Genomic DNA, 27,038 nt, shown 5'->3' with positions numbered 1-27,038 from the left:
ATGTTTTTTTCTATTAGTCACCTACTGACTAACCTTCAGGGGGTGAATTATCGGTATAGTTTTACATTTGGAATTAATAAAGTTTAGTTTTACCCTTTTGTCAGCAAAACGAGGAATGACAAGAGATAACCCATTTAAGAAGATTCAATTTTTGTTCAAACTATTCCAACATTATGAACATAAAAAAGGCTTCTCCCCTATGTGAGGTCTCTGATGTTTATTAACAGTTGATTTTCAATTAAAATATTTCCCACATTAAGAAAATGAAAAAGGCTTCTCCTCTGTGTGACTGCTCTGATGTCTAACAAGAAGCACTTTCCATTTAAAACATTTCCCACAATCTGAACAGGAAAAAGGCTTCTCCCCTGTGTGAGTTCTCTGGTGCCTAACCAAATCTGATTTTTGGATAAAACATTTCCCACATTCTAAACAGGTAAAAGGCTTCTCCCCTGTGTGGGTTCTCTGGTGAGTAACCAAATCTGCTTTCTTGGTAAAACATTTCCCACATTCTGAACAGGAAAAAGGCTTCTCCCCTGTGTGGGTTCTCTGGTGACTTACAAGATTCCGTTTCTGGTTAAAACTTTTCCCACATTCTGAACATGAAAAAGGCTTCATCCCTGTGTGGGTTATCTGGTGAGTAACTAAATATGTTTTCTGGTTAAAACATTTCCCACATTCTGAACAGGAAAAAGGATTCTCCCCTGTGTGGGTTCTTTGGTGACTTACAAAACGACATTTCTGGTTAAAACTTCTCCCACATTCTGAACAGGAAAAAGGCTTCTCCCCTGTGTGGGTTCTCTGGTGACTAACAAGACTCCCTTTCTGGTTAAAACGTTTCCCACATTCTGGACATGAAAAAGGCTTCTCCCCTGTGTGAGTTCTATGGTGAGTAACCAAATCTGATTTCTGGTTAAAGTATTTCCCACATTCTGAACATGAAAAAGGCTTCTCCCCCGTGTGGGTTCTCTGGTGACTAACAAGATGCAATTTCTGTGTAAAACATTTCCCACATTCTGAACAGGAAAAAGGCTTCTCCCCTGTGTGGATTCTCTGGTGACTAACAAGATTCCCTTTCTGGTTAAAACATTTTCCACATTCTGAACATGAAAATGACTTATTTGCTTTAGGAGCAGTTTGTTTTTTGTTGCCTCTTTTGTGACTTTGATTTTCCTTAGCTGTCAGTAATGAATCAGAAGATGGGACCTGTTTCATAGGATCAGGTGACAGATCTTTGGTGGGAATTGATGATGATATATCTGGAGAAACAGCAATCACTTCACTTGTATCTTGTAGGATCTCAAGATCATCAGATTTAAACATTGAAGATGTCAACTGTCCCTCTGATCTCCTGGTACAGTCATCTGCTAAGATAAACAATTTTTGTTAACACAATATCCTTGAGTTTTATATTATTGAACATTTCTGCTTAAACTGTCCATACAAATGGCAAGCTATGTACAACTTTATTTACTAAGACAATGACTGTTCACAGTCTAATAGAAAACCTTGTTGGATGAACCAGTAGTGTGTGGTATTCAACTGTTTGTTCATTCTGCCTTCCATATATCGAATAAAAAGAAACCAATCAATGTTATGTAGGCAAAAATAATACAAATTCTCATCTCACAAAAAACAAGTCCCCACTCAGGTCCATCATCTGTCAATGGAAAAGCAGAGGTTTCCACACTATTAGTGGCTCAAAGGCTATTGAAAAGCAACAGAGTTTCTATAAATCAATCCAGCAAAATCCACTCTCACTTCTGAGTCTTGCAGTGTGCTCAAACAACATTTAGAATCCTTGTTTTTAGCAATATTATATAGTGAGAAGAATCCACTTAATTTGCGGTGTATGCCTCCTGGAGCACAATCTGTGCTGGGTAATAAAATGGCAAATGTGTAATTTTCACTCTCCAACATCCACTGAGTTTTAATTTCCGGAAAATGGCTGTGGAGTCAAAATATTCACTCTTCCTACACACTTGGTCAAAATTATTGGTACCCCTCGTTTAATTACTGAAAAACCCACAATGGTCACAGAAATAACTTGAATCTGACAAAAGTAATAAATAAGAGATCTATGAAAATGAACAAATTAAAGTCAGACATTGCTTTTCAACCAGGTTTCCACAGATTTTTTTTAAAAATATAACTCATGAAATAGGCCTGGACAGAAATTATGGTACCCTTAAATTAACCGCTTTGTGACCTCTGTTATGAACTGGTGGTTTAGGAGCAACATGGGACTTGCTCTGGAGGAGGTGGTACCTGTACTGACCGCAGTTCCTGAGCTTAACACAACACTAGAAGTAGCCGTGGGATGTTCCTGTCACTCCCTAGACACCTTGTCACAGCCGGAGGACTAACTACCCCTAGAGATAGAAACAGGAAAGCTATCTTGCCTCAGAGAAAATTCCCAAAGGATAGGCCGCCCCCCATAAATATTGACTGTGAGTGGAGAGGGAAATGACATACGCAGAATGAAACCAGGATGTAGCAAAGGAGGCCAGTCTAGCTAGATAGATAGAACAGGACGGAATACTGTGCGGTCAGTATTAAAAACTAGAAAAATCCACCACAGAGTTTACAAAAATCTCCACACCTGACTAAAGGTGTGGAGGGTAAATCTGCTTCCCAGAGCTTCCAGCTTAACTGAATAAATCCATACTGACAAGCTGGACAAGAAAAAACATAGAAAGTGCAGAACGATTAAGTCCACAACAAGTGAACTGCAAAAGAACAAAGCAAGGACTTTGCTGAACAGGTCAGAATATCAGGGAAATCCAAGCAGAGATGTGAATCCAAGCAGGAACCATTGACAACTGGCACAGGCTGAAGGATAGAACCAGGTTAAATAGCCGAGCCAGAAAGACAATCAGTGGAAGCAGCTGCTGACTGCTAAATCCAAGGAGCAGCAGTACCACTTAAAACCACCGGAGGGAGCCCAAGAGCGGAATTCACAACAGTACCCCCCCCCCCTTGAGGAGGGGACACCGAACCCACACCAGAGCCCCCGGGCCGATCAGGACGAGCCAAGTGAAAAGCACGAACCAAATCAGCGGCATGGACATCGGAGGCAACAACCCAAGAATTATCCTCCTGGCCATAACCCTTCCACTTGACAAGATACTGAAGCCTCCGCCTCGAAAAACGAGAATCCAAAATTTTCTCAACCACATATTCCAACTCCCCCTCAACCAACACCGGAGCAGGAGGATCAACCGAGGGAACAACGGGCACCACATATCTCCGCAACAAAGATCTATGGAAAATATTATGGATGGCAAAAGAGTCTGGGAGGGCTAAACGAAAAGACACCGGATTGATAATCTCAGAAATCTTATAAGGACCAATAAACCGAGGCTTGAACTTAGAGGAGGAAACCTTCATAGGAACATGACGAGAAGATAACCAGACTAAATCCCCCACCCGAAGCCGGGGACAAACACACCGACGGCGGTTAGCAAAACGCTGAGCCTTTTTCTGAGACAACGTCAAATTGTCTACCACATGAGTCCAAATCTGCTGTAACCTGTCCACCACAGAATCCACACCAGGACAATCAGAAGGCTCCACCTGCCCCGAAGAAAAACGAGGATGAAAACCAAAATTACAAAAGAAAGGCGAAACAAAGTAGCCGAACTAGCCCGATTATTAAGGGCAAACTCGGCCAACGGCAAGAAAGACACCCAATCATCCTGATCAGCAGACACAAAGCATCTCAAATAGGTTTCCAAGGTCTGATTAGTTTGCTCAGTTTGGCCATTTGTCTGATGATGAAACGCCGAAGAAAAAGACAAATCAATGCCCATCCTAGCACAAAAGGCCCGCCAAAACCTAGAAACAAACTGGGAACCTCTGTCAGACACAATATTCTCCGGAATGCCATGCAAACGAACCACATGCTGAAAAAACAATGGAACCAAATCAGAGGAGGAAGGCAATTTAGGCAAAGGTACCAAATGGACCATTTTAGAGAACCGGTCACAAACCACCCAGATAACAGACATCTTCTGGGAAACAGGAAGATCCGAAATAAAATCCATGGAAATATGCGTCCAGGGCCTCTCAGGGACCGGCAAAGGCAAAAGCAACCCACTAGCGCGGGAACAGCAAGGCTTGGCCCGGGCACAAGTCCCACAGGACTGCACAAAAGAACGCACATCCCGCGACAAGGAAGGCCACCAAAAGGACCTAGCAACCAAATCTCTGGTACCAAAAATCCCAGGATGACCAGCCAACACTGAACAATGAACCTCAGAAATTACCTTACTAGTCCATCTATCAGGAACAAACAGCTTCCCCACTGGACAGCGGTCAGGTTTATCAGCCTGAAATTCCTGAAGCACCCGCCGTAAATCAGGGGAGATGGCAGAAAGAATCACCCCTTCTTTAAAAATGCCAACCGGCTCAAGGACTCCAGGAGAATCAGGCAAAAAGCTCCTGGAGAGGGCATCAGCCTTAACATTCTTAGATCCCGGAAGATACGAGACCACAAAATCAAAACGGGAGAAAAACAGGGACCATCGAGCCTGTCTAGGGTTCAGCCGCTTGGCCGACTCGAGGAAAATCAGATTCTTATGATCGGTCAAGACCACAACGCGGTGCTTGGCTCCCTCAAGCCAATGTCGCCACTCCTCAAATGCCCGCTTCATAGCCAACAATTCCCGATTGCCAACGTCATAATTGCGCTCCGCAGGCGAAAACTTTCTGGAAAAAAACCACACGGCTTCATCAAAGAACCATCAGAATTCCTCTGAGACAAAACGGCCCCTGCCCCAATCTCAGAAGCGTCAACCTCAACCTGAAAAGGAAGAGAAACATCCGGCTGACGCAACACAGGGGCAGAAGTAAATCCGCTTTTAAGCTCCTGAAAGGCCTCAACAGCCGCAGAGGACCAATTCGTCACATCAGCGCCTTTCTTCGTCAAATCGGTCAGGGGTTTAACCACACTGGAAAAGTTGGCAATGAAACGGCGATAAAAATTAGCAAAGCCCAAAAATTTCTGAAGGCTCTTCACCGATGTGGGTTGAATCCAGTCATGAATGGCTTGGACCTTAACAGGATCCATTTCTATAGACGAGGGAGAAAAAATAAAACCCAAAAAGAGACCTTCTGAACTCCAAATAGGCACTTAGACCCCTTCAGAAATAAAGCATTGTCACGAAGGATCTGGAATACCATCCTGACCTGCTTCACATGAGACTCCCAATCATCGGAAAAAATCAAAATATCATCCAAATACACAATCATGAATTTATCAAGATAATTGAGGAAAATATCATGCATGAAGGACTGAAATACAGAAGGAGCATTAGAAAGCCTGAAAGGCATCACACGGTATTCAAAATGGCCTTCGGGCGTATTAAATGCCGTTTTCCATTCGTCACCCTGTTTAACACGAACAAGATTATATGCCCCTCGAAGGTCAATCTTAGTAAACCAACTGGCCCCCTTAATCCGAGCAAACAAATCAGAAAGCAAAGGTAAAGGGTATTGGAATTTGACCGTGATCTTATTAAGAAGGCGATAATCAATACAGGGTCTCAAGGAGCCATCCTTCTTGGCAACAAAAAAGAATCCCGCTCCCAATGGTGATGAAGACGGCCGAATATGCTCCTTCTCCAAAGACTCCTTAACATAACTCCGCATGGCGGCATGCTCTGGCACAGACAGATTGAAAAGTCGGCCCTTAGGGAACTTACAGCCAGGAATCAAGTTAATAGCACAATCACAGTCCCATGTGGAGGAAGGGAACTGGACTTGGGCTCATCAAATACATCCTGGAAATCTGACAAAAACTCAGGGACTTCAGAAGAGGGGAAAGAGGAAATTGACATCAAACGAACGTCACTATGAACCCCTTGACAACCCCAACTAGTCACAGACATAGATTTCCAATCCAGCACCGGATTATGTTCCTGTAACCATGGAAAACCCAGTACAACAACATCATGCAAGTTATGCAACACCAGAAAACGGCAATCTTCCTGATGTGCTGGAGCCATGCACATGGTCAGCTGAGTCCAATACTGAGGTTTATTCTTGGCCAACGGTGTAGCATCAATGCCCCTCAAAGGAATAGGACTCTGCAAAGGCTGCAAGGAAAAACCACAGCGCCTGGCGAATTCCAAGTCCATTAAGTTCAGGGCAGCGCCTGAATCCACAAATGCAATGACAGAAAAGGACGATAATGAGCAAATCAGGGTCACAGATAAGAGAAATTTAGGCTGTACAGTACTGATGGTAACAGACCTAGCGACCCTCTTAGTATGCTTAGGGCAATCATAAATAACATGAGCAGAATCACCACAGTAAAAACACAGCCTATTCTGACGTCTGAATCCCTGCCGCTCTGCTCTAGTCAAAATCCTATCACATTGCATAGGCTCAGGACTCCGGTCAGAGGACACTGCCATATGGTGCACAACTTTGCGCTCGCGCAGGCGCCGATCGATCTGAATGGCTAGAGACATAGATTCGCTCAAACCAGCAGGCGTGGGGAAGCCCACCATAACATCTTTAAGGGCTTCAGAAAGACCCTTTCTGAAAATTGCTGCCAGAGCATCCTCATTCCATTTAGTGAGCACAGACCATTTTCTAAATTTCTGGCAGTATAATTCTGCCGCTTTCTGACCCTGACATAGGGCCAACAAGGTTTTTTCTGCATGATCCACAGAATTAGGTTCGTCATACAATAATCCGAGCGCTTGAAAAAATGTTTATATATTAAGCAATGCCGGATCCCCTGATTCAAGGGAGAATGCCCAGTCCTGAGGGTCACCACGCAGCAGAGAGATGACAATTTTAACCTGCTGAATGGGATCACCAGAGGAACGGGGTTTCAAAGCAAAAAACAATTTGCAGTTATTTTTAAAGTTCAAAAACTTGGATCTGTCCCCAAAAAACCAATCAGGAGTAGGAATTTTAGGCTCTAAAGCCGGAGTCTGGACAACATAATCTTGGATACTCTGTACCCTTGCAGCAAGTTGATCCACACGAGAAAACAAACCCTGAACATCCATGCAAGTGCCAAAATCCTGAACCACCCAGAGATTAAGAGGAAAAAAAGACAAAACAGACTGCAGAAAAAAAAATGGCTCAGAACTTTTTTTTCCTTCTTTTGAGATGCATTTAATTCATTTTTGGCCAGTTTTACTGTTATGAACTGGTGGTTTAGGAGCAACATGGGACGTGCTCTGGAGGAGGTGGTACCTGTACTGACTGCAGTTCCTGAGCTTAACAGAACACTAGAAGTAGCCGTGGGATGTTCCTGTCACTCCCTAGACACCTCGTCACAGCCGGAGGACTAACTACCCCTAGAGATAGAAACAGGAAAGCTATCTTGCCTCAGAGAAAATTCCCAAAGGATAGGCAGCCCCCCACAAATATTGACAGTGAGTGGAGAGGGAAATGACATACGCAGAATGAAACCAGGATGTAGCAAATGAGGCCAGTCTAGCTAGGTAGATAGAACAGGATGGAATACTGTGCGGTCAGTATTAAAAACTAGAAAAATCTACCACAGAGTTTACAAAAATCTCCACACCTGACTAAAGGAGCAGCAGTACCACTTAAAACCACCGGAGGGAGCCCAAGAGCAGAATTCACAAAAGTGCCACTTACAACCACCGGAGGGAGCCCAAGAGCGGAATTCACAACAGACCTCCAACCGTCAATAAACGTTGGCGCTGCAAAAAGCCCTGCTAGCGCCGGTATTTAGCTACCATTTGTCTACGGTCGGCAGTTTTATGCTCATCAGGACCCCCATATACCTTATAACGAAGGGATTCCGGTGCACAACAGTTCCTGTGACCCCCGACCTCATCGAGACCTGATTGGTTCAGGTCCTGATGATGTCTGCGTCACACCAGCCAATGAGACAAATCACTAGGAAAGTTTGTTGCAGCAACCAAATTTCCCGGGCAATCTGCCTGAGAAAAACGCTGTTTCTCCTCAGATCTCCTGTCAGTGAGAGATTAGAGGAGAAACAGTGTTACAAGTGCTGCTGGCAACAGCTGTGTCAGTCAGCGATCTTGTTATAAAGTAAAAAAACAGAGAAGGCAGGTTAGGGTTAGTGCTATAGTTAGGGTTACTGTTAGGCTAAAGTTAGGGTTTATTCTAAAGTTAGGGTTAGGCTAAAGAAGTAGGCTTTTCTCAATTGTCTCCCCAATAACTTGGTCACTTCAGAGTTTTCTATTAGCTCGCTAGAGCATCTTGTCCTACAAATAAATTTATATGCGTCCCAATTCACCAGCCAGAATCCATGATCCTATTACATTTTTAGGACTTACATTCGCTATGGGGCTTGTTAAAAAAAAAAAAGAGCATTCGGTCCTATTGGTCCAACTGCCCTGTTCAAGCCACCCCAATGTTTTCTGCCATTCTTCCTAGGACCCGTTATGAAATGCTCATGAGATTTTGGCATTTTAACGACAAGAGTCAATGCCTGCTTAGAAATGCTCCAGAACATGACAGACTATTGAAAATCAGACCCATCATAGAAGACTTGACAGAAAAGTTCTTAAAGCTTTACACCACAACAGAAAACATTTCCATTGATGCGTCCCTTGTAAAATTCAAAGGAAGACTGCACCTCAAGCTATAAAATGTGTGACAGTTCAACAGGATACACATCAGCATTTTGCATTTATGAGGGGAAAGATAGCCAACTAAACCCACCAGGATGCCCTACTTATCTGGGGACACCTGGAAAAACCGTATGGGAGCTGACAACTACATTATTACAAAAAGGCTACAATCTGTATGTTGACAAGTACTACACCAGCATACCCCATTTAAAAGTCTGGTTGAACATAACATGGGGGCTTGTGGGACCATTCGCAAAAACGGTCAGGGATTTCCACAAGCATTGGTCAATGAAAAGTTCTGAAAGGGGCAGTCAGGGGCTTTACGCAATGGAGAGATGCTTACCCTTAAGTATAAGGATAAAAAAAAATATATTTTTAACCTGCGCTCGATCCACACAGATGCCACAAGGGCCACTGCAGACCAACAGGGATCCACTACTCCAAACAAATATTTGAGGTGTGTGGACCATTGAAGATCAGGTTCTACAGCCATACCAGGTATCAAGAAAATCATATACCTGGTATAAAAAGTTAGTCATTTATTTGTTTCAGGTGGCCACATATAGTTCTTTTGTGTTATACAAAAAAGCCGGAAATGCAGATACTTTCCTTGATTATCAGGAAAAGGTAATTGAAAATCTTGTTTTTGAAAATGTTGTCCCCGCCAATCCTTTATAATCTGAAGATATCAGAAGAGTCACTGAGGGACATTTTATTGCACTCATTCCAGCAACTGAAACAAGAAAGAACCCCCAGAGAAGATGTCGTGTATGTTCCAAGAGAGGAATGAGACATGATACCCGCTATTATTGCCCACAATGCCCATCATTGCCGGCCTTATGCCTCCATGACTGATTTACAATCTTCCACACAGAACCACGTTTTTAAACTGTTTTGTCATTCAAGCATTTGGTTTATTTAGAGACAGACACATCTGAGTAGAGCTGACTTAACAATTTCCCGGGATAGGTGGGGGGGGATGTCTCCAGAGACACAAGCTGGGCACAATATATTGGGCACTACAATGACAATTTTGCAATTTTTGCTCTAAAACTTCCACTATGTGTTTCTGGAAATCATCCATGTAGAGAAAATTGTCACTATATCCATAGATGAATTCCCAGAGGGGTGTCATTTCCAAAATGGGGTCATTCGGGGGGGGGGGGGGGATTCTGTTGTTCTGTCACTTAGCAGCTCTCCAAAGTGCCATAACAGAAGAATCCCCCCTGAAGTGACCCCATTTTGGAAATGACACCCCACTGCGAATTCATCTATGGGTGTAGTGACCATTTACTTATCTACCTATTTTCCAATGTAAAATCTGGGGTTAAACAACATTTTAGTGGTAAAAATGTTATTAATATTTCTTCACTGCCCAATGGTGTAATTATCTATGGAACAGCTCTGGTGTCAGTATGGTCACTGCACCACTAGAAGAATTCATTCAGGGAAGTATTGTGTAAAATGCAGTCACTTTTGGGGGCTTATGCTGTTCTGGCACCTCAGGGGCTCTGACAATGTGACATGTCACCCACAAACAATTTCAGCAAAATCTGCTCACCAAAATGGCGCTCCTTCCCTTCTGAGCTCTGCCATGCGCCCAATCAGTGGTTTACCCCTACATATGGGATGCTGGCATACTCAGGACAAATTGCACAACAACTTTGGGAGTCCAATTTCTCCTGTTACCTTTTGGAAAAAAATAAGGGCGAAAAGATCATTTTTTGTAGAAAAAAATTGATTTTTTATTTTCACAGCTGCACGTATTGCCCACCACACATCTAAATAAGTTCCTTGGGGGGTCTAGTTTCCAAAATGGGTCACTCGTTAGGGGTTTCCACTGTTTAGACATGTCAGGGGCAGGGGGGACATGTCACCCACAAACAATTCCAGCAAAATCTACTCTCCAATATGGCGCGCCTTCCCTTCCAAGCTCTGCCATGCGCCCAAACAGTAGTATTCCCCCACATATGGGGTATCGGCGTGCTCAGGAGAAATTGCAAAACAAAATATATAGTCCATTTTCTCCTGTTACCCTTGTGAAAGTTTATTTTTTCCTTCCACATTCCATTCATTCCTGTGAAGCACCTGAAGGGTTAATAGTGATGAGCGAGTGTACTCGTTGCACGGGTTTTCCTGAGCACGCTGGGGTGACCTCCGAGTATTTGTTATTGCTCGGAGATATAGTTTTCATCGCCTCAGTTGCATGAATTACGGCTTCCAGATAAGCTGAATTCATGTGGGAATTCCCTAACAAACAGGCATTCCGCACATGTATTCAGTGTATCTGGAAGCCGTAAATCATGCGACTGAGGCGATTTAAACTATATCTACGAGCAATAACAAATACTCGGAGGTCACCCCAGCATGCTCAGGAAAACCGGAGCAACGAGTACACTCCGCTCATCACTATTAAACTTCTTAAATGTGGTTTTGAGCACCTTGAGGGGTGCAGTTTTTAGAATGGTCTCACTTTTGGGTATTTTCTGTAATATTGCCCCCAAACTCACTTCAAATGTGAGGTGGTCCCTAAACAACATGGTTGTGTAAATTTTGTTGTAAAAACAAGAAATCGCTGGTAAAATTTTAACCCTTATAACGTCCTAACAAAAAAAAAATTGTTTCCAAAATTGTGCTGATGTAAAGTAGACATGTGGGAAATGTTATTTATTAACTAATTTGTGTGATATAACTCTGATTTAACAGCATAAAAATAAAAATTTTGAAAATTGCGAAATTTTTGCCAAATTTCCATTTTTTTAACAAATAAACGCAAGTTACATCGGATAAATTTTACCACTATCATAAAGTACAATATGTCAAAAGAAAACAATCTCAGAAACACCAGGATTTGTTGAAGCATTTTAGAGTTATGACCTCAGAAAGTGACATTGGTTAGAATAAAAAAAATTGGCAAAAACAGGCTCTGACGCTGTCACGGATTCACACCGCTGCCACCAATAACCAATATGTCACGGATTCACACCGTGACTGTCAACAGTACGTCACGATCGGGTTGACCTTTGGCTAGCCCATGGCTACCACATGTGCAGGGGGCTTATCTTAGTTATCCCTCCACTGCTACAATGTGATGAAAACACACACCAGGCTATTGACCTCTCAATTTACCACAGGGGCTTATTCTAGTTATCCCTCTGCTCTGCAATATAACACGAACTGCAGGGATTTATGTATGTCCCACTTTACAGTTCCGCTTGAAAACTTGCAGCTCTCTGGCGCCCCCTTACCCTCAGGTCAGATTAGGTACTGCATGGTCAAACCAATGATGTCGCTCAAAAGTACAACTCGTTCCCCAAAAGATAAGCCCTCACATTGCCATATTGACAGAAAAATAAAAAAGTTATGGCTCTGGGAAAGAGGAGAGGGAAAAAACGAAATAAGCTTCAGGGGCTAAGGGGTTAAAAATGGGGCCTGATTAAGAACACAAAACTGGCTGCAGGAAGAGGTTAAATCAGAGGATTCTGGACACTACTGTAATCAGAAACTGACTATAGACAATAACATCTACTGAAATGCTCAAACTGAACAGTCTCCATCAGTAATAAATGAGGAGCTAGTGGTGAAACCTCTCTGGGGTAATTAGAGCACGGGGCTCGGTGACTTCACAATCTAAACTATCGGAAGCTCAAATATTTTCTGTCAGATGAGTTTCAAGAAGAAATATTACACATGTAAAGAGAACAGTGTATAATAGTGCAGAGCGGAGATGTCTTATAGGGAACCTGTCAGCAGGATTGTGCTCAGTGACTACAGACACTGTCAGGTCGGTGCCGTTATACTGATTACACCGATACCTGGTGATGAAATCCGTCTTGTGGTTGTTGTGTAATCTGTATTTGTAGTTTTCAGTTAATGAGATTCTCGTGCTCTGGGGTGGGGCTGTGGGCGGGACTTTATGTGGTGCAGGGCTTTATGTGGTGTTCTGATTACATATGCATCTGTATTGGCTTATGACAGGTCACACGGTTGATGGCGGCGCCTGCGCAGTAGAATCTATCAGTAAGAGATGCTATTAGACAGGAGCCGCTGGTGTCATTTTGCTGGATGTAAAAAAATTTTCTAAGCCTCACAATATTATAGGTTTTATCAACAATAATATCAACAATATTATATGCATTATGTAAAAATGGGGGCAGGTCAGTGAGGGATCAGCGACCTGTCATAAGCCAATACAGATGAATATGTATTCTGCGCTCCATATAAAGCCCCGCCCCAGAACACCACAAAGCCCCGCCCACAGCCCCGCCCCAGAGCACCACATAAAGCCCTGCCCACAGCCCCGCCCCAGAGCACGAGAATCTCATTAACTGAAAACTACAAATACAGATTACACAGCAGTAAACCAGAGTTGCATTCATTTATGGTGGACCATTGGAGCTACTATGAATCCTGACCAGAAGATTAGAGAAAATAATATTTCTCCCCATTTCAGGAGAGATTGTGCAGTAATCTGAATTTCTTAGGATCAAAAACAATGTAATTTATGAGGTGGAGTGAATCCATGAAACCAGGGCTGGAGCCAACACATCTCCTGCAGGCGGGAATAAATGTATATTACAGCCATCAGCCACGCACAGCTCAGAGATAGATCATGGCACCGGTGTGATGGGTTTATGTAGATTATCACAATCCTCCTGGAAGTTAGTCGGTTTTAATACAAATTGAAAAGTCAGGATAAAGGGAAACTCTGTTATTGTCCAGAAATTCACACTTGGCCTCACTGCACATTTAATGTTGTCGATCATAAAAGTGACGTTTGGCCAGAAAGACTGGACCTGGTCTTGTAGGGACCATATGATCACATTCAGCAGCACAGAAGGGAGAGAAGGGAGATTCCTCCGATAAGATCTCAGGGTTCTAGGAAGCCAACAGCATCATTACCCTCCGCTTTCTCTTACAGACCCATCATAATACTTTTCTTCACGTGATTTTCTATCTTGTCAGCACATTCTACGTACGCTGTCATTTGGCTTTATAGTTTACAGATTTGGGCAGGTAACGGTCAGCATCTTCTAATGTGAAGGAGAGAATGGCTAATGAAATCAATTATTAAACCTTATATAACTCAGTTCAGACATGATGTACCAAGATGGCGTCTGTGTCTTCAGACAACACCCTGGAAGGAATCCTTGGAATGCAGAAGCTAAGATACTGGATACCATATATGGAAATGAAGTTGAAATGGACCTATCATAGACACTGGCTACTCAGAAGGTTGTGTGACACCCATTTCCTGTCTCTTTTTCTTGAGAAACTTCAGTTGTGTGCAAGCATTTGCTGAGAATGGAGTATCCATCTAACTCTGTGTTCGGTGTGACTCTTTAAGCGAGCACTCGGCCTATATCGGGTCAGGTACAAGCAATCATATAGATTTTGCTTTAAGGGATCACCCTCACACTAATACCAGGGGGTAGGTGGATCCTCCAGGTTGTAAGTTCTATAGAAAAGGGCTTTCAATGACCAAAGTCATTTGAACAGTTTTGGGTGGAGGAGAATGTTGTGGTCTAGAGGCAGAATGGTGATTATGGTAATACGGCCGGACTACACCACCGATAAAGCAGCCACAGCCGGTGATGAGAAGAATCTGTGACTTCTCTGCATTTAGTGGTCACTACTCACCTGGGTAGTCATATGTGGGAATCTCCTCTTTACACCACTCATCACCCCTCACATATGTCTCTGTAGTATTAATATGGGTCAGATCTTCACCCTGAAACAAATATTGTAAAAGTCATCGACAGATGGAGAAGTCACATCTATGATTAGCTCTAATCCTGCCATCTCCACCGTTCTCATTACACAAGTATAAAACATATAATACTGGTGGATAAAACAAGACTGAGCACAAGACCTTCACCGGCGTCTACACATCATAGGGGAGATCTCCTGACACCTTCTCTCCATCTACCTGATCATCCTGAGGAGCATCGGGATCTTCTTGCTTGCAGTCTTGTTGAAGAAGAGGACGGGGACATCTCTCTGGTGTTGTCATCTTACTGGATAGATCTGGAGGAAACACATACAGGAAGTGAATTCATTCTTTACATACAGATAATTATAGGCCGTGTGTATTTAGTCCTGTCTATTACCTGGAGATGTGAGGGGCTGGGGAACCTCCATTATGACGTTCTTGTAGAGATCTCTGTGTCCTTCTAAATACTCCCACTCCTCCATGGAGAAATAGACAGCGACATCCTGACACCTTATAGGAACCTGACACATACAATGATACCGTCATCCCCCGATCCCTTCATAGTGTTACTGTATAATGTCCCAGCATTCCCAGCAGTGTCACCTCTCCAGTCAGCAGCTCAATCATCTTGTAGGTGAGTTCTAGGATCTTCTGGTCATTGATGTCCTCATGGATCAGGGGGTGAGGTGGAGGCCCCATGATTGGGCTCAGGGGTCTTCCCCATCCCTCAGACACAGGGTCCTGACAGCGATCACTAGAGGTCTTCACCACTATGTAATCCTGGTAATGGAGAGACACATTAATAAATCTCACTACAGACATCTCCAGAGTCCTCACCTCTCCAGCTCTGTCCATCTGTTTTTCCCATAGATAAGAATGATGTAATGTGACGTCATCAGAATCTCTCACCTCTCCAGTAAGCCGGAAGAGGATCTCTAGGGTGAGGTGTAATATCCTCTCCGCCATCTTGTCTCTGTCCATATCCATCTGTGATGGGTAAATCAGGACAATTCTCTTTTGTAGAAGATCTTCACTGAGAGGATCCGATATTGTAGAGACCTGAATGAGAAGATGAGCCGATGTAACATCATAAGAATCCTGTGTAATAATACAATTACTGGAGATAATAAGGGAAACATATGAGGAGATTTATTATTTTACGGTATTTAGTTTCCTTCTTTACATCTACTAATAAAACCTATATATTTAGGCCACAGACAACAAGCAGTTTCCTCCTCGGAGTCGGCAGCTGAATATGTTCCTCATAGACTCATCTTCCATAACGCTAATTCTCGTCTCATTTACCGACCCTGGAATCGGCATTAGCAATACTGCAGGAGATATTCATTACACGCGACATGAGAAATAACTACTTCATGATGAGGACGACATCTTCATCTTCTACTACGGCTCTAGAGACATATGTGGCCAGAGTCGGTCACTGACTCCATCACCACCGGCCGTCTATATGAAGGTTTCCCGTCTTCCCCGCACTGTAATCTTCTATCATGTTAGATCTCAGGTCAGACAGAGTTTGGCTGAATGCCCCCCGCCCCCAAGTACTCGATAGTATGGGGCGGCCTAGTTATTACGGTACTTACATGCCTAATAATGGTGTCTGGGCTGCAATGTATGAAGGTCTATTAGGCCAGAGGCAGCCTCCAATAAGTTACCTTTTACCGCCCCCATACACATTAGACTGAAGTTCCATGAAATCACTGATTTCGGGGGTTTGGGCGACCATATAATGTATTTGGGGCCTCCCGACAGATGATGTCAGGGCAGAGAAGGATCTGACATCCTGAATTTCAGAGGATAATCCGTTTGTTCTTCCTGTAGATAATCCTCCCCTAGAGGAGTCTGGAGGCGACTCTCTCATACAGACCCCAGGAAAGCTGGAATATTTGTGTGTATGGGGGAGTCGGGAGAGATGGCCGTCTGCCAAATGACCGTTCAGCCAACTCTTATCTCATGTGTATGGGGCCGTTAGTATTACACTGACAGCAGTGATGATACACGGCACTACAGTAGTACAGGGCATCACCGGAGCCATCAGAGGCCTGTATGTTGTGTGATCGCACTGATCAGAGGGGTTTAACAAAGGGTTAAAGTGAAAAACATCATAGTTTCACCAACAAGAAATATCCATCACTATATGGAAAGCAGAGTCACTGCACAATGTTAGTTACGTCTCGTCCATAACTACTTTATTATACTCTATTATCCTGTACACAGTGGAGGAGATAGAAACCACAGGTCCGACAGCAACAGCTGGAATTGGGCCCTCCAACGTAAAGAGAAAAAATCTATATATATAAAGCTGAGTGTACTGTATGTATGTATGTATGTATGTATGGATGGATGGATGGATGGATATGTGTGTGTGTCTCACCACGCCCATTCCACATAGCAACCAATCACTAACCATCTATTATTTCACCAGAGCAGTGTAAAAGAAGCTGAGCTGTGATTGGTTGCTATGACCAACAGTTTTCCCGCTCCACAACACCTCAGCAGACACTGACCGGGTGGGAGAAATCTATCATCCCTGGGAACATAAGCTCCAGCCATTGTCTGCCCCCCAGAAAGCAGCAGAGCGCACATGACAGAAATGAATCCCCCTCCTCTATTACTGCCGCGCTCTATTGTTACCGGCGTAGAAAATCGCATCATCAGCGGCCGCACACAGAGCCGCACTGCCAGGTTACATAACAGCACATCTCCAGGAACTCCCTGCTCAGCGCCACCCAGCTCGGGACTATGGGATGGAGGATGTGTGATGGGTATATGGGCACGGGACTATGGGATGGAGGATGTGTGATGGGTATATGGGCACGGGACTATGGGATGGAGGATGTGTGATGGGTATATGGGCACGGGACTATGGGATGGAGGACGTGTCATGGGTATATGGGCACTGGACTATGGGATGGAGGATGTGTGATGGGTATATGGGCACTGGACTATGGGATGGAGGATGTGTGATGGGTATATGGGCACGGGACTATGGGATGGAGGATGTGTGATGGGTATATGGGCAATGGACTATGGGATGGAGGATGTGTGATGGGTATATGGGCACTGGACTATGGGATGGAGCATGTGTGATGGGAATATGGGCACTGGACTATGGGATGGAGGATGTGTGATGGGTATATGGGCACTGGACTATGGAATGAAGGATGTGTCATGGGTATATGGGCACGGGACTATGGGATGGAGGATGTGTGATGGGTATATGGGCACTGGACTATGGGATGGAGGATGTGTGATGGGAATATAGGCACTGGACTATGGGATGGAGGATGTGTGATGGGAATATGGGCACTGGACTATGGGATGGAGGCTGTGTGATGGGTATATGGGCACTGGACTATGGGATGAAGGATGTGTCATGGGTATATGGGCACTGGGCTATGGGATGAAGGATGTGTGATGGGTATATGGGCACTGGGCTATGGGATGGAGAATGTCTATGATGGGTATATGGGTACTGGACTACGGGATGGAGGATGTGTGATGAGTATGTAGGCACTGGGATGGAGGATATGTATGATGGGTATATGGGTACAGGACTATGGGATTCAGGATGTGTGATGATCTCCCGCTTCAACTACTTCAACATCCTTTTCTGTGGCCTCCCTGCTAAAACCCTTGCACCTCTCAAGTCCATCCTTAACTCTGCTGCCCGACTAATTCAGCTCTGTCCTCGCTACTCCTCTGCTTCTCCCCTCTGCAAATCTCTTCACTGGCTCCCATTCCCTCTTGCCTTGTCCATGTATGGTTTGGTCCAGTAGCCCATTTATCATCAGATTGTCCTGGTTCCTCGATATCTGACGCGGACCTTTTTAATCCAGGTGACGTCTGAGGCAGCATGACTCTCTTTGCTCGTGACACTCTCATGTTTATTGAGGTAGGCACCATAGTTTTATGGACCACTACTGGTATACAGGTCCTTCTCAAAAAATTAGCATATAGTGTTAAATTTCATTATTTATCATAATGTAATGATTACAATTAAACTTTCATATATTATAGATTCATTATCCACCAACTGAAATTTGTCAGGTCTTTTATTGTTTTAATACTGATGATTTTGGCATACAACTCCTGATAACCCAAAAAACCTGTCTCAATAAATTAGCATATTTCACCCATCCAATCAAATAAAAGTGTTTTTTAATAACAAACAAAAAAACCATCAAATAATAATGTTCAGTTATGCACTCAATACTTGGTCGGGAATCCTTTGGCAGAAATGACTGCTTCAATGCGGCGTGGCATGGAGGCAATCAGCCTGTGACACTGCTGAGATGTTATGGAGGCCCAGGATGCTTCAATAGCGGCCTTAAGCTCATCCAGAGTGTTGGGTCTTGCGTCTCTCAACTTTCTCTTCACAATATCCCACAGATTCTCTATGGGGTTCAGGTCAGGAGAGTTGGCAGGCCAATTGAGCACAGTAATACCATGGTCAGTAAACCATTTACCAGTGGTTTTGGCACTGTGAGCAGGTGCCAGGTCGTGCTGAAAAATGAAATCTTCATCTCCATAAAGCATTGACCCTGCCCTTGATGAAACACAGTGGACCAACACCAGCAGCTGACATGGCACCCCACACCATCACTGACTGTGGGTACTTGACACTGGACTTCAGGCATTTTGGCATTTCCTTCTCCCCAGTCTTCCCCAGACTCTGGCACCTTGATTTCCGAATGACATGCAAAATTTGCTTTCATCAGAAAAAAGTACTTGGGACCACTTAGCAACAGTCCAGTGCTGCTTCTCTGTAGCCCAGGTCAGGCGCTTCTGCCGCTGTTTATGGTTCAAAAGTGGCTTTACCTGGGGAATGCGGCACCTGTAGCCCATTTCCTGCACACGCCTGTGCACGGTGGCTCTGGATGTTTCCACACCAGACTCAGTCCACCGCTTCCTCAGGTTCCCCAAGGTCTGGAATCGGTCCTTCTCCACAATCTTCCTCAGGGTCCGGTCACCTCTTCTCGTTGTACAGCGTTTTCTGCCACATTGTTTCCTTCCAACAGACTTACCATTGAGGTGCCTTGATACAGCACTCTGGGAACAGCCTATTTGTTGAGAAATTTCTTTCTGGGTCTTACCCTCTTGCTTGAGGGTGTCAATGATGGCCTTCTTGACATCTGTCAGGTCGCTAGTCTTACCCATGATGGGGGTTTTGAGTAATGAACCAGGCAGGGAGTTTTTAAAAGCCTCAGGTATCTTTTGCATGTGTTTAGAGTTAATTAGTTGATTCAGAAGATTAGGGTAATAGGTCGTTTAGAGAACCTTTTCTTGATATGCTAATTTATTGAGACAGGTTTTTTGGGTTATCAGGAGTTGTATGCCAAAATCATCAGTATTAAAACAATAAAAGACCTGACAAATTTCAGTTGGTGGATAATGAATCTATAATATATGAAAGTTTAATTGTAATCATTACATTATGGTAAATAATGAAATTTAACACTATATGCTAATTTTTTGAGAAGGACCTGTATTATGTCCAACAGGGCAGAGCCAGGATTTGAACCTCAGTCTCCCACATTGGTGGCTGTGATTTTTCTAAACGCGGCACATGTATTGCCGGCTTCTATTACATCTTTACCGAATGTTACCGACTTTTTCCGATCTTAAGAAAAATGCTCGTGTTACCGATCATGAATCCGAATGTACCATATTCGTGCCGAATTTATGTTAGGCGATCGTTTTATGAACATATTCGCTCATCTCTAATTATGGCCACCACAACCTGCTACACAAAATAAAACCCCACTCAGTATGGAGGCATTTACAGTCCACCACAACCCCAGTATAATGGCCCCTACCAGCCACACATTCAGTATGAGAGTCCCAATAGCCCTTCTCTTAATATGATGCCCCCACAATTCCAGATATTTGAAGAAAAACCACACTATTCAGCCAACCCGGTTCCTGAGGAGCGCTGCTCTGGTCTGTGCGGTGTGAGGACTGAGGCTCCGTACTACAGGTGTGATGTAGTGACGTCATTGTGCCTGCAGTGCACGGAGTCTCAGACTCAGAAGTGAAGGCTGAATGGTGGATCAGGAGCTTTCGACTCCCTGATTCACTGATCTATTCAGCGGTATCACCGTCATGGAAATGTGGATATTGCTGAAATTCTGATGATGGGAAGGAGAGGGTGACCAATACCACACCCCACCGAGCCATGTCAATTCATAGGCATCATAGCAACTGAGTGGGCTACCTTTATGGATGATACACTCCTGCCTATCCAACTATCGTATGGGAAATATCTCATAGATCCTGGGTTCATTAGTATTTGTGCCAAGAATGAGGCTAAGTGAGTATTTATTAATTGTCAGTGGTCGGAGGTAGTCAGTGAGGTGGATGGTACCATATTGTGCATGTATGGGGCAGTACTGTGGGAACATTAGAAAGTGGGGGAATGGCAGTACTGTGGGGACACACTGTGTGTGAGGGGGGTGCCAGTCCTGTGGAAATGCAACACCCCAGGTAACCGATTGTTGCAGTGTTGTTGCCTTCCTTTTGGGGTGGGCGATATCATGCGTAGAGGCAAGGATGATTCTCTTTACCAGGTAAGCACACGCATTCAACACATTCTGAATCCAGGCCAGGAGGGGGAGCTCAGGACCTGGATTCAGGGGGGCTTCCCTCAAATATGGATATGTATCCTGGACGGAAGGAGGAGTTAGGCAGTCTGAGAGAGACACAGAAGGAGAAGAAAGTCTGAGACAGCAGATATTGGAGCTGGCAGCCAGGATTGTGCTGCGGCTCCAGGGAAGAGAGAGAACCTGAAAGGTTGTTGCATGCAGTGGAGCATTGAGGAAAGGAGCGCAGGAGTGGAACTGTGACCGGGTACCCTCAGAGCCAAAGCGCAGAAACGGGGTACTGGGAGCCCAAGGCTTTTGTGGGACTCTAAGACACAAAGCAGAACCGGAGGGCAGTAGACTACACGTTAACTGCCCACACCAAGCATGAAGTACGGCAGTACTCTAAGAGCTTGGGTCGTGGTAGAGACCCTCTAAAATGACTCAAACTGCCTACCGTGCAGGCAACTGTCCCAGGACAGGAGAGCCAGCAAGCTACAAGCAGCAGAGACCTCGCCATCTTAGCGCAAGTAGGAAAGGCTTATGGATCTCACCTGGGAGAGGGATCACCTTTGCCTTCAAGCCAGCCAGACCTCACCACTACTCGTGCCTGGTATCCTGGACTGTGGCCTGCTAATAGCAGTAAACCAGGTAAAGACTTTACAACTTGTGTCCTCCACTTATTTGTTGGCATACACCATCTTTGCCACACACCTTGGGAGCCCTGTGGATCCCGCTTCATTTGTGGGAAGCGCCACCATCATTGCTGCAACAACATCCCCCAGAGGACCCCTTTAAAGCAGCGTCGGTCACCCTGACCGAAAACCACAGGTGGCGTCACGACAGACTTTATCACAATTCCCCTTTAAAACAGGTTCCCCTTTAACAGTGAGTCCCAGGGCAACGGACCGGGTCACAGCCACCGTGACATCCCCTTTAACAGCGACCGGACCCGCTGCTGAGTATCCCGCTGGCCTGGTGGGCATCTCAGAAACATTATCCTGTGTCTGTGGTTAGCCACTATTGTGGGAAGAAAAACCTTTGTGTGGTGGGATGATGGTACTGTGGGAACTTTATACTGTGTGTGGGGGTATGGCGGTACTATGAGAAAATTATACTGTGATTGGTGCGATGGAGGTACTGTAAGAACATTATACTGTGTGTGGGGGTATGGCGGTACTATGAGAAAATTATGCTGTGTGTGGTGCAATGGAGTTACTGTAGGAACATTATACTGTGTGTGGGGGTATAGCGGTACTGTGAGATTATACTGTGTGTGGGGTATGGTGGTACTATGAGAACATTATACTGTGTGGGGGGTATGGCGGTACTGTAGGAACATTATACTGTGTGTGGGGGTATGGCGGTACTATGAGAACATTATACTGTGTGTGAGGGTATGGCGGTACTATGAGAACATTATACTGTGTGCGGTGGGATGGAGGTACTGTAGGAACATTATACTGTGTGTGGGAGTATGGCGGTACTATGAGAACATTATACTGTGTGTGGGGGTATGGCGGTACTATGAGAACATTATACTGTGTTTGGGGGTATGGCGGTACTATGAGATCATTATACTGTGTGGGGGTATGGCGGTACTATGAGAACATTATACTGTGTGGGGGGGTATGGCGGTACTATGAGAACATTATACTGTGTGTGGGGGTATGGCGGTACTATGAGAACATTATACTGTGTGTGGGGGTATGACGGTACTATGAGAACATTATACTGTGTGTGGGGGTATGGCAGTACTATGAGAACATTATACTGTGTGTGGCGGTATGGTGGTACTGTGAGAACATTATACTGTTTGGGGGTATGGCGGTACTATGAGAACATTATACTGTGTGTGGGGGTATGGCGGTAGTGTGAAAATACCTTTTTTACGAGAGCTGCCAGTACTGTGGAAACTTTATACTGTGTGTGGGGGTATAGCGGTATTGTGAGAACATTATGCTGTGTGCGGTGGGATGGAGGTACTGTAGGAACATTATACTGTGTGTGGGGGTATGGCGGTACTATGAGAAGATTATACTGTGTGTGGGGGTATGGCGGTACTGTAGGAACATTATACTGTGTGTGGGGGTATGGCGGTACTATGAGAAGATTATACTGTGTGTGTGGGGGTATGACGGTACTGTAGGAAAATAATACTGTGTGGGGGTATGGCGGTAGTATGAGAACATTATACTGTGTGTGGGGGTATGGTGGTAATATGAGAACATTATACTGTGTGTGGTGGGATGATGGCACTGTGAGAACATTATACTGTGTGTGGGGGTATAGCGGTACTATGAGAACATTATACTGTGTGCGGTGGGATGGAGGTAATGTAGGAACATTATACTGTGTGTGGGGGTATGGCGGTACTATGAGAACATTATACTGTGTGTGGGGGTATGGCGGTACTGTAGGAACATTATACTGTGTGTGGGGGTATGGCGGTACTGTAGGAACATTATACTGTGTGTGGGGGTATGGCGGTACTGTGAGAACATTATACTGTGTGTGGGGGTATGGCGGTACTATGAGATTATACTGTGTGTGGGGGTATAGCGGTGCTATGAGAACATTATACTGTGTGGAGATATGGCGGTACTATGAGAACATTATACTGTGTGTGGGGGTATGACGGTACTATGAGAACATTATACTGTGTGTGGGGGTATGGCGGTACTATGAGAACATTATACTGTGTGTGGGGGTATGTCGGTACTATGAGAACATTATACTGTGTGGGGGTATGGCGGTACTATGAGAACATTATACTGTGTGTGGGGGTATGGCGGTACTATGAGAACATTATACAGTGTGGGGGTATGGCGGTACTATGAGAACATTATACTGTGTGGGGGTATGGCGGTACTATGAGAACATTATACTGTGTGGGGGTATGGCGGTACTATGAGAACATTATACAGTGTGGGGGTATGGCGGTACTATGAGAACATTATACAGTGTGGGGGTATGGCGGTACTATGAGAACATTATACTGTGTGTGGGGGTATGGCGGTACTATGAGAACATTATACTGTGTGGGGGTATGGTGGTACTATGAGAACATTATACAGTGTGGGGGTATGGCGGTACTATGAGAACATTATACTGTGTGGGGGTATGGCGGTACTATGAGAACATTATACTGTGTGGGGGTATGGCGGTACTATGAGAACATTATACAGTGTGGGGGTATGGCGGTACTATGAGAACATTATACAGTGTGGGGGTATGGCGGTACTATGAGAACATTATACTGTGTGGGGGTATGGCGGTACTATGAGAACATTATACAGTGTGGGGGTATGGCGGTACTATGAGAACATTATACTGTGTGGGGGTATGGCGGTACTATGAGAACATTATATTGTGTGGGGGTATGGCGGTACTATGAGAACATTATACAGTGTGGGGGTATGGCGGTACTATGAGAACATTATACAGTGTGGGGGTATGGCGGTACTATGAGAACATTATACTGTGTGTGGGGGTATGGCGGTACTATGAGAACATTATACTGTGTGTGGGGGTATGGCGGTACTATGAGAACATTATACTGTGTGGGGGGTATGGCGGTACTATGAGAACATTATACTGTCTGGGGGTATGGCGGTACTATGAGATCATTATACTGTGTGTGGGGGTATGGCGGTACTATGAGAACATTATACTGTGTGTGGGGGTATGGCGGTACTATGAGAACATTATACTGTGTGTGGGGGTATGGCGGTACTATGAGAACATTATACTGTGTGTGGGGGTATGGCGGTACTATGAGAACATTATACTGTGTGGGGGTATGGCGGTACTATGAGAACATTATACTGTGTGTGGGGGTATGGCGGTACTATGAGAACATTATACTGTGTGGGGGTATGGCGGTAGTGTGAAAATACCTTTTTTACGAGAGATGCCAGTACTGTGGAAACATTATACTGTGTGAGCGGCATCATATATATTACATAAGGGGTGTAATAAGGAGAGTCATAAAAAAGCCTCCTCAGGGCTGTGCTGCATTTGTACAGACTGCTATCTGCCGTCCAGACGGGACCATGTGACACCAATGGGAAGAGGGAGGGTTTCCGGAGGGAAGAGTCTAGAGGGTGCACCTGGTCAGGAGACCTTGATGGCGCAGTTACTGATATTATAAAGGCCGGAGCCCCAAAGGCAGAACAGATTTGGCGCCAACAAAGGAAAGGGGTGCGGGGAAGAATCTGAGGTACCAGCTCCTGGTAAAGTGCCCGAGGCAGCTGGGTGTGGGGCAGAACCTGCTTACAGGGCATAATGGGGGCATTACACTGTGTGGGGCCAAGAAAGGGGCCCTGTACTAGGAGAACACTCCGCTCCTCACTTCCTGTCCTCCATAGTTGGCTCGTATGTATCTATTACAGGAAACAGAACAACAACGTTATGGTTCTTATAAAGAGTCTCCTCCGTGCAGAAGGGGTTAATGTCCCCGGCTGCGCTCAGTACTGGGGAATCTCCACATACCTCCACCTGCAGAGCCGCACTCCACAGATATGGCTGCTCTGTGCGCACAGGACCTGTGATGAGGTCACAGGGGGAGGAGTCAGGGGTCACGTGATCCGCAGTGAAGACGCTACATGGAGACTTCTCCTCAGTCAGTGACATTCCCGCCATTATTCGCCCTCACTACTGGCACAATCACCTCGCGCCGCCTTTTCTACACAATGTTCTGTGTGGAATGTAACGTGTGATTTCTCTGGAGACAAATAGACCCCACACATGAGGGAATTATTATTATTATTATTTATTTATATGGCACCATTGATTCCATGGTGCTGTACATGAGAAGGGGTTACATACAAATTACAGATATCACTTACAGTAAACAAACTAACAATGACAGACTGATACAGAGGGGCGAGGACCCTGCCCTTGCGGGCTTACATTCTACAGGATGGTGGGGAAGGAGACAATAGGTTCAGGGTTTCAGGAGCTCCGGTGTTGGTGAGGCGGTAGCTTCGGTAGTGGTGAGGAGGCAGCGGGGTCAGTGCAGGCTGTAAGCTTTCCTGAAGAGGTGGGTTTTCAGGTTCTTTCTGAAGGATCCGAATGTGGTTGATAGTCGGGTGTGTTTTGGCAAAGAATTCCAGAGGATGGGGGATATTCGGGAGAAGTCTTGGAGGCGATTGGAAGAGGAGCGAATAAGTGTGGAGGAGAGAAGGAGGTCTTGGGAGGACCGGAGATTATATGAGGGAAGATATATGGAGATTAGTTCAGAGATATATGGAGGAGACAGGTTATGGATGACTTTCTAGGTTAGTATTAGTAGTTTGAACTGGATACGCTGAGGGAATCGGAGCTAATGAAGAGATTTGCAGAGTGGGGAAGTGGAGGAGTAGCGAGGAGAGAGAAGAATTAGTCGAGCAGCAGAGTTTAGGATGGACTGGAGAAGCGCAAGGGGGTAAGCAGGGAGGCCACAGTTTAGGATGTTACAGTAGTCAAGGTGGGAGATGATGAGGGCACGCACAAGCATTTTAGTAGATTGACGGTTGAGGAGAGGACGGATTCTGGACATATTTTTGAGCTGGAGGTTACAGGAGGTGGAAAGAGCTTGGATGTGCTATTTGAAGGACAGGGCAGAGTCAAGGGCTACTCCAAGGCAGCGGACTTCCAGTACGGGGGAAAGCGTGATGTAGTTAATTGCGATAGATAGGTCAGGTAAGGAAGATCTATGAGATGGAGGAAAGATGATGAGTTCAGATTTGATCATATTGAGTTTGAGGAAGCGAGAGGAGAAGATGGAGGATATGGCTGATAGACACTCCGGGATTCTGGACAGCAGAGAGGTGATGTCTGGGCCAGAAAGATAGATCTGAGTGTCATCAACATAAAGGTAGTTGTGAATTCTGCTTTTGGGTTCCCTCCGGTGGTTGTAGGTGGTAATGCAGTTGTCCCTGGGTTGCAATCCTGGTCAGGTGTATCTGCTGATTGCAGTTCTGACTGGGGTATTTAGGTGTGCAGGATTCATTAGTCCTTGCCAGTTGTCCATGGTTTTTGGGAGGTTTGGATCTCTGTCTGGTTCCTCCTGCCTTGCTGCCAAATCAGCAAAGATAAGTGTCTGGTTTTTGTTTCTTGGGCACACATGCTGTGTGCTTTACAATTCAGTGCTAT

The 27,038-nt window shown here is 44.9% G+C and overlaps 1 protein-coding gene across 1 annotated transcript; it reads right to left on the bottom strand.

The window, feature by feature from the left end:
- Positions 1-202: 202 nt before the first annotated feature.
- On the bottom strand, positions 203-25,436 carry LOC143766879 (uncharacterized). The gene is made up of 7 exons (XM_077254878.1): positions 25,395-25,436; positions 15,211-15,360; positions 14,905-15,081; positions 14,699-14,822; positions 14,518-14,615; positions 14,229-14,319; positions 203-1,361 (listed from the first exon to the last, which is right to left on the bottom strand). The coding sequence occupies exons 2-7, from the start codon at positions 15,286-15,288 to the stop codon at positions 256-258; spliced, it is 1,674 nt and encodes a 557-aa protein (XP_077110993.1). The 5' UTR covers positions 15,289-15,360; positions 25,395-25,436; the 3' UTR covers positions 203-255.
- Between the last annotated feature and the right edge of the window lie 1,602 nt (positions 25,437-27,038).

The sequence above is a fragment of the Ranitomeya variabilis genome, chromosome 4 (assembly GCF_051348905.1).
Source record: "Ranitomeya variabilis isolate aRanVar5 chromosome 4, aRanVar5.hap1, whole genome shotgun sequence".
NCBI lineage: Eukaryota > Metazoa > Chordata > Amphibia > Anura > Dendrobatidae > Ranitomeya > Ranitomeya variabilis.
Note: the sequence above shows the minus strand (reverse complement) of the source record. Positions and strands in the feature narration are given on the sequence as shown.

Excerpts from the sequence above, each read along its gene's own strand:
- LOC143766879 (XM_077254878.1), bottom strand. The coding sequence starts at position 15,288 with ATGGATATGGACAGAGACAAGATGGCGGAGAGGATATTACACCTCACC. Across the intron at positions 14,823-14,904 it reads TTGAGCTGCTGACTGGAGAG|GTTCCTATAAGGTGTCAGGA; the intron begins GTGACACTGCTG and ends TGTATGTGTCAG. Across the intron at positions 1,362-14,228 it reads TCCCACATATGACTACCCAG|ATGACTGTACCAGGAGATCA; the intron begins GTGAGTAGTGAC and ends TTATCTTAGCAG.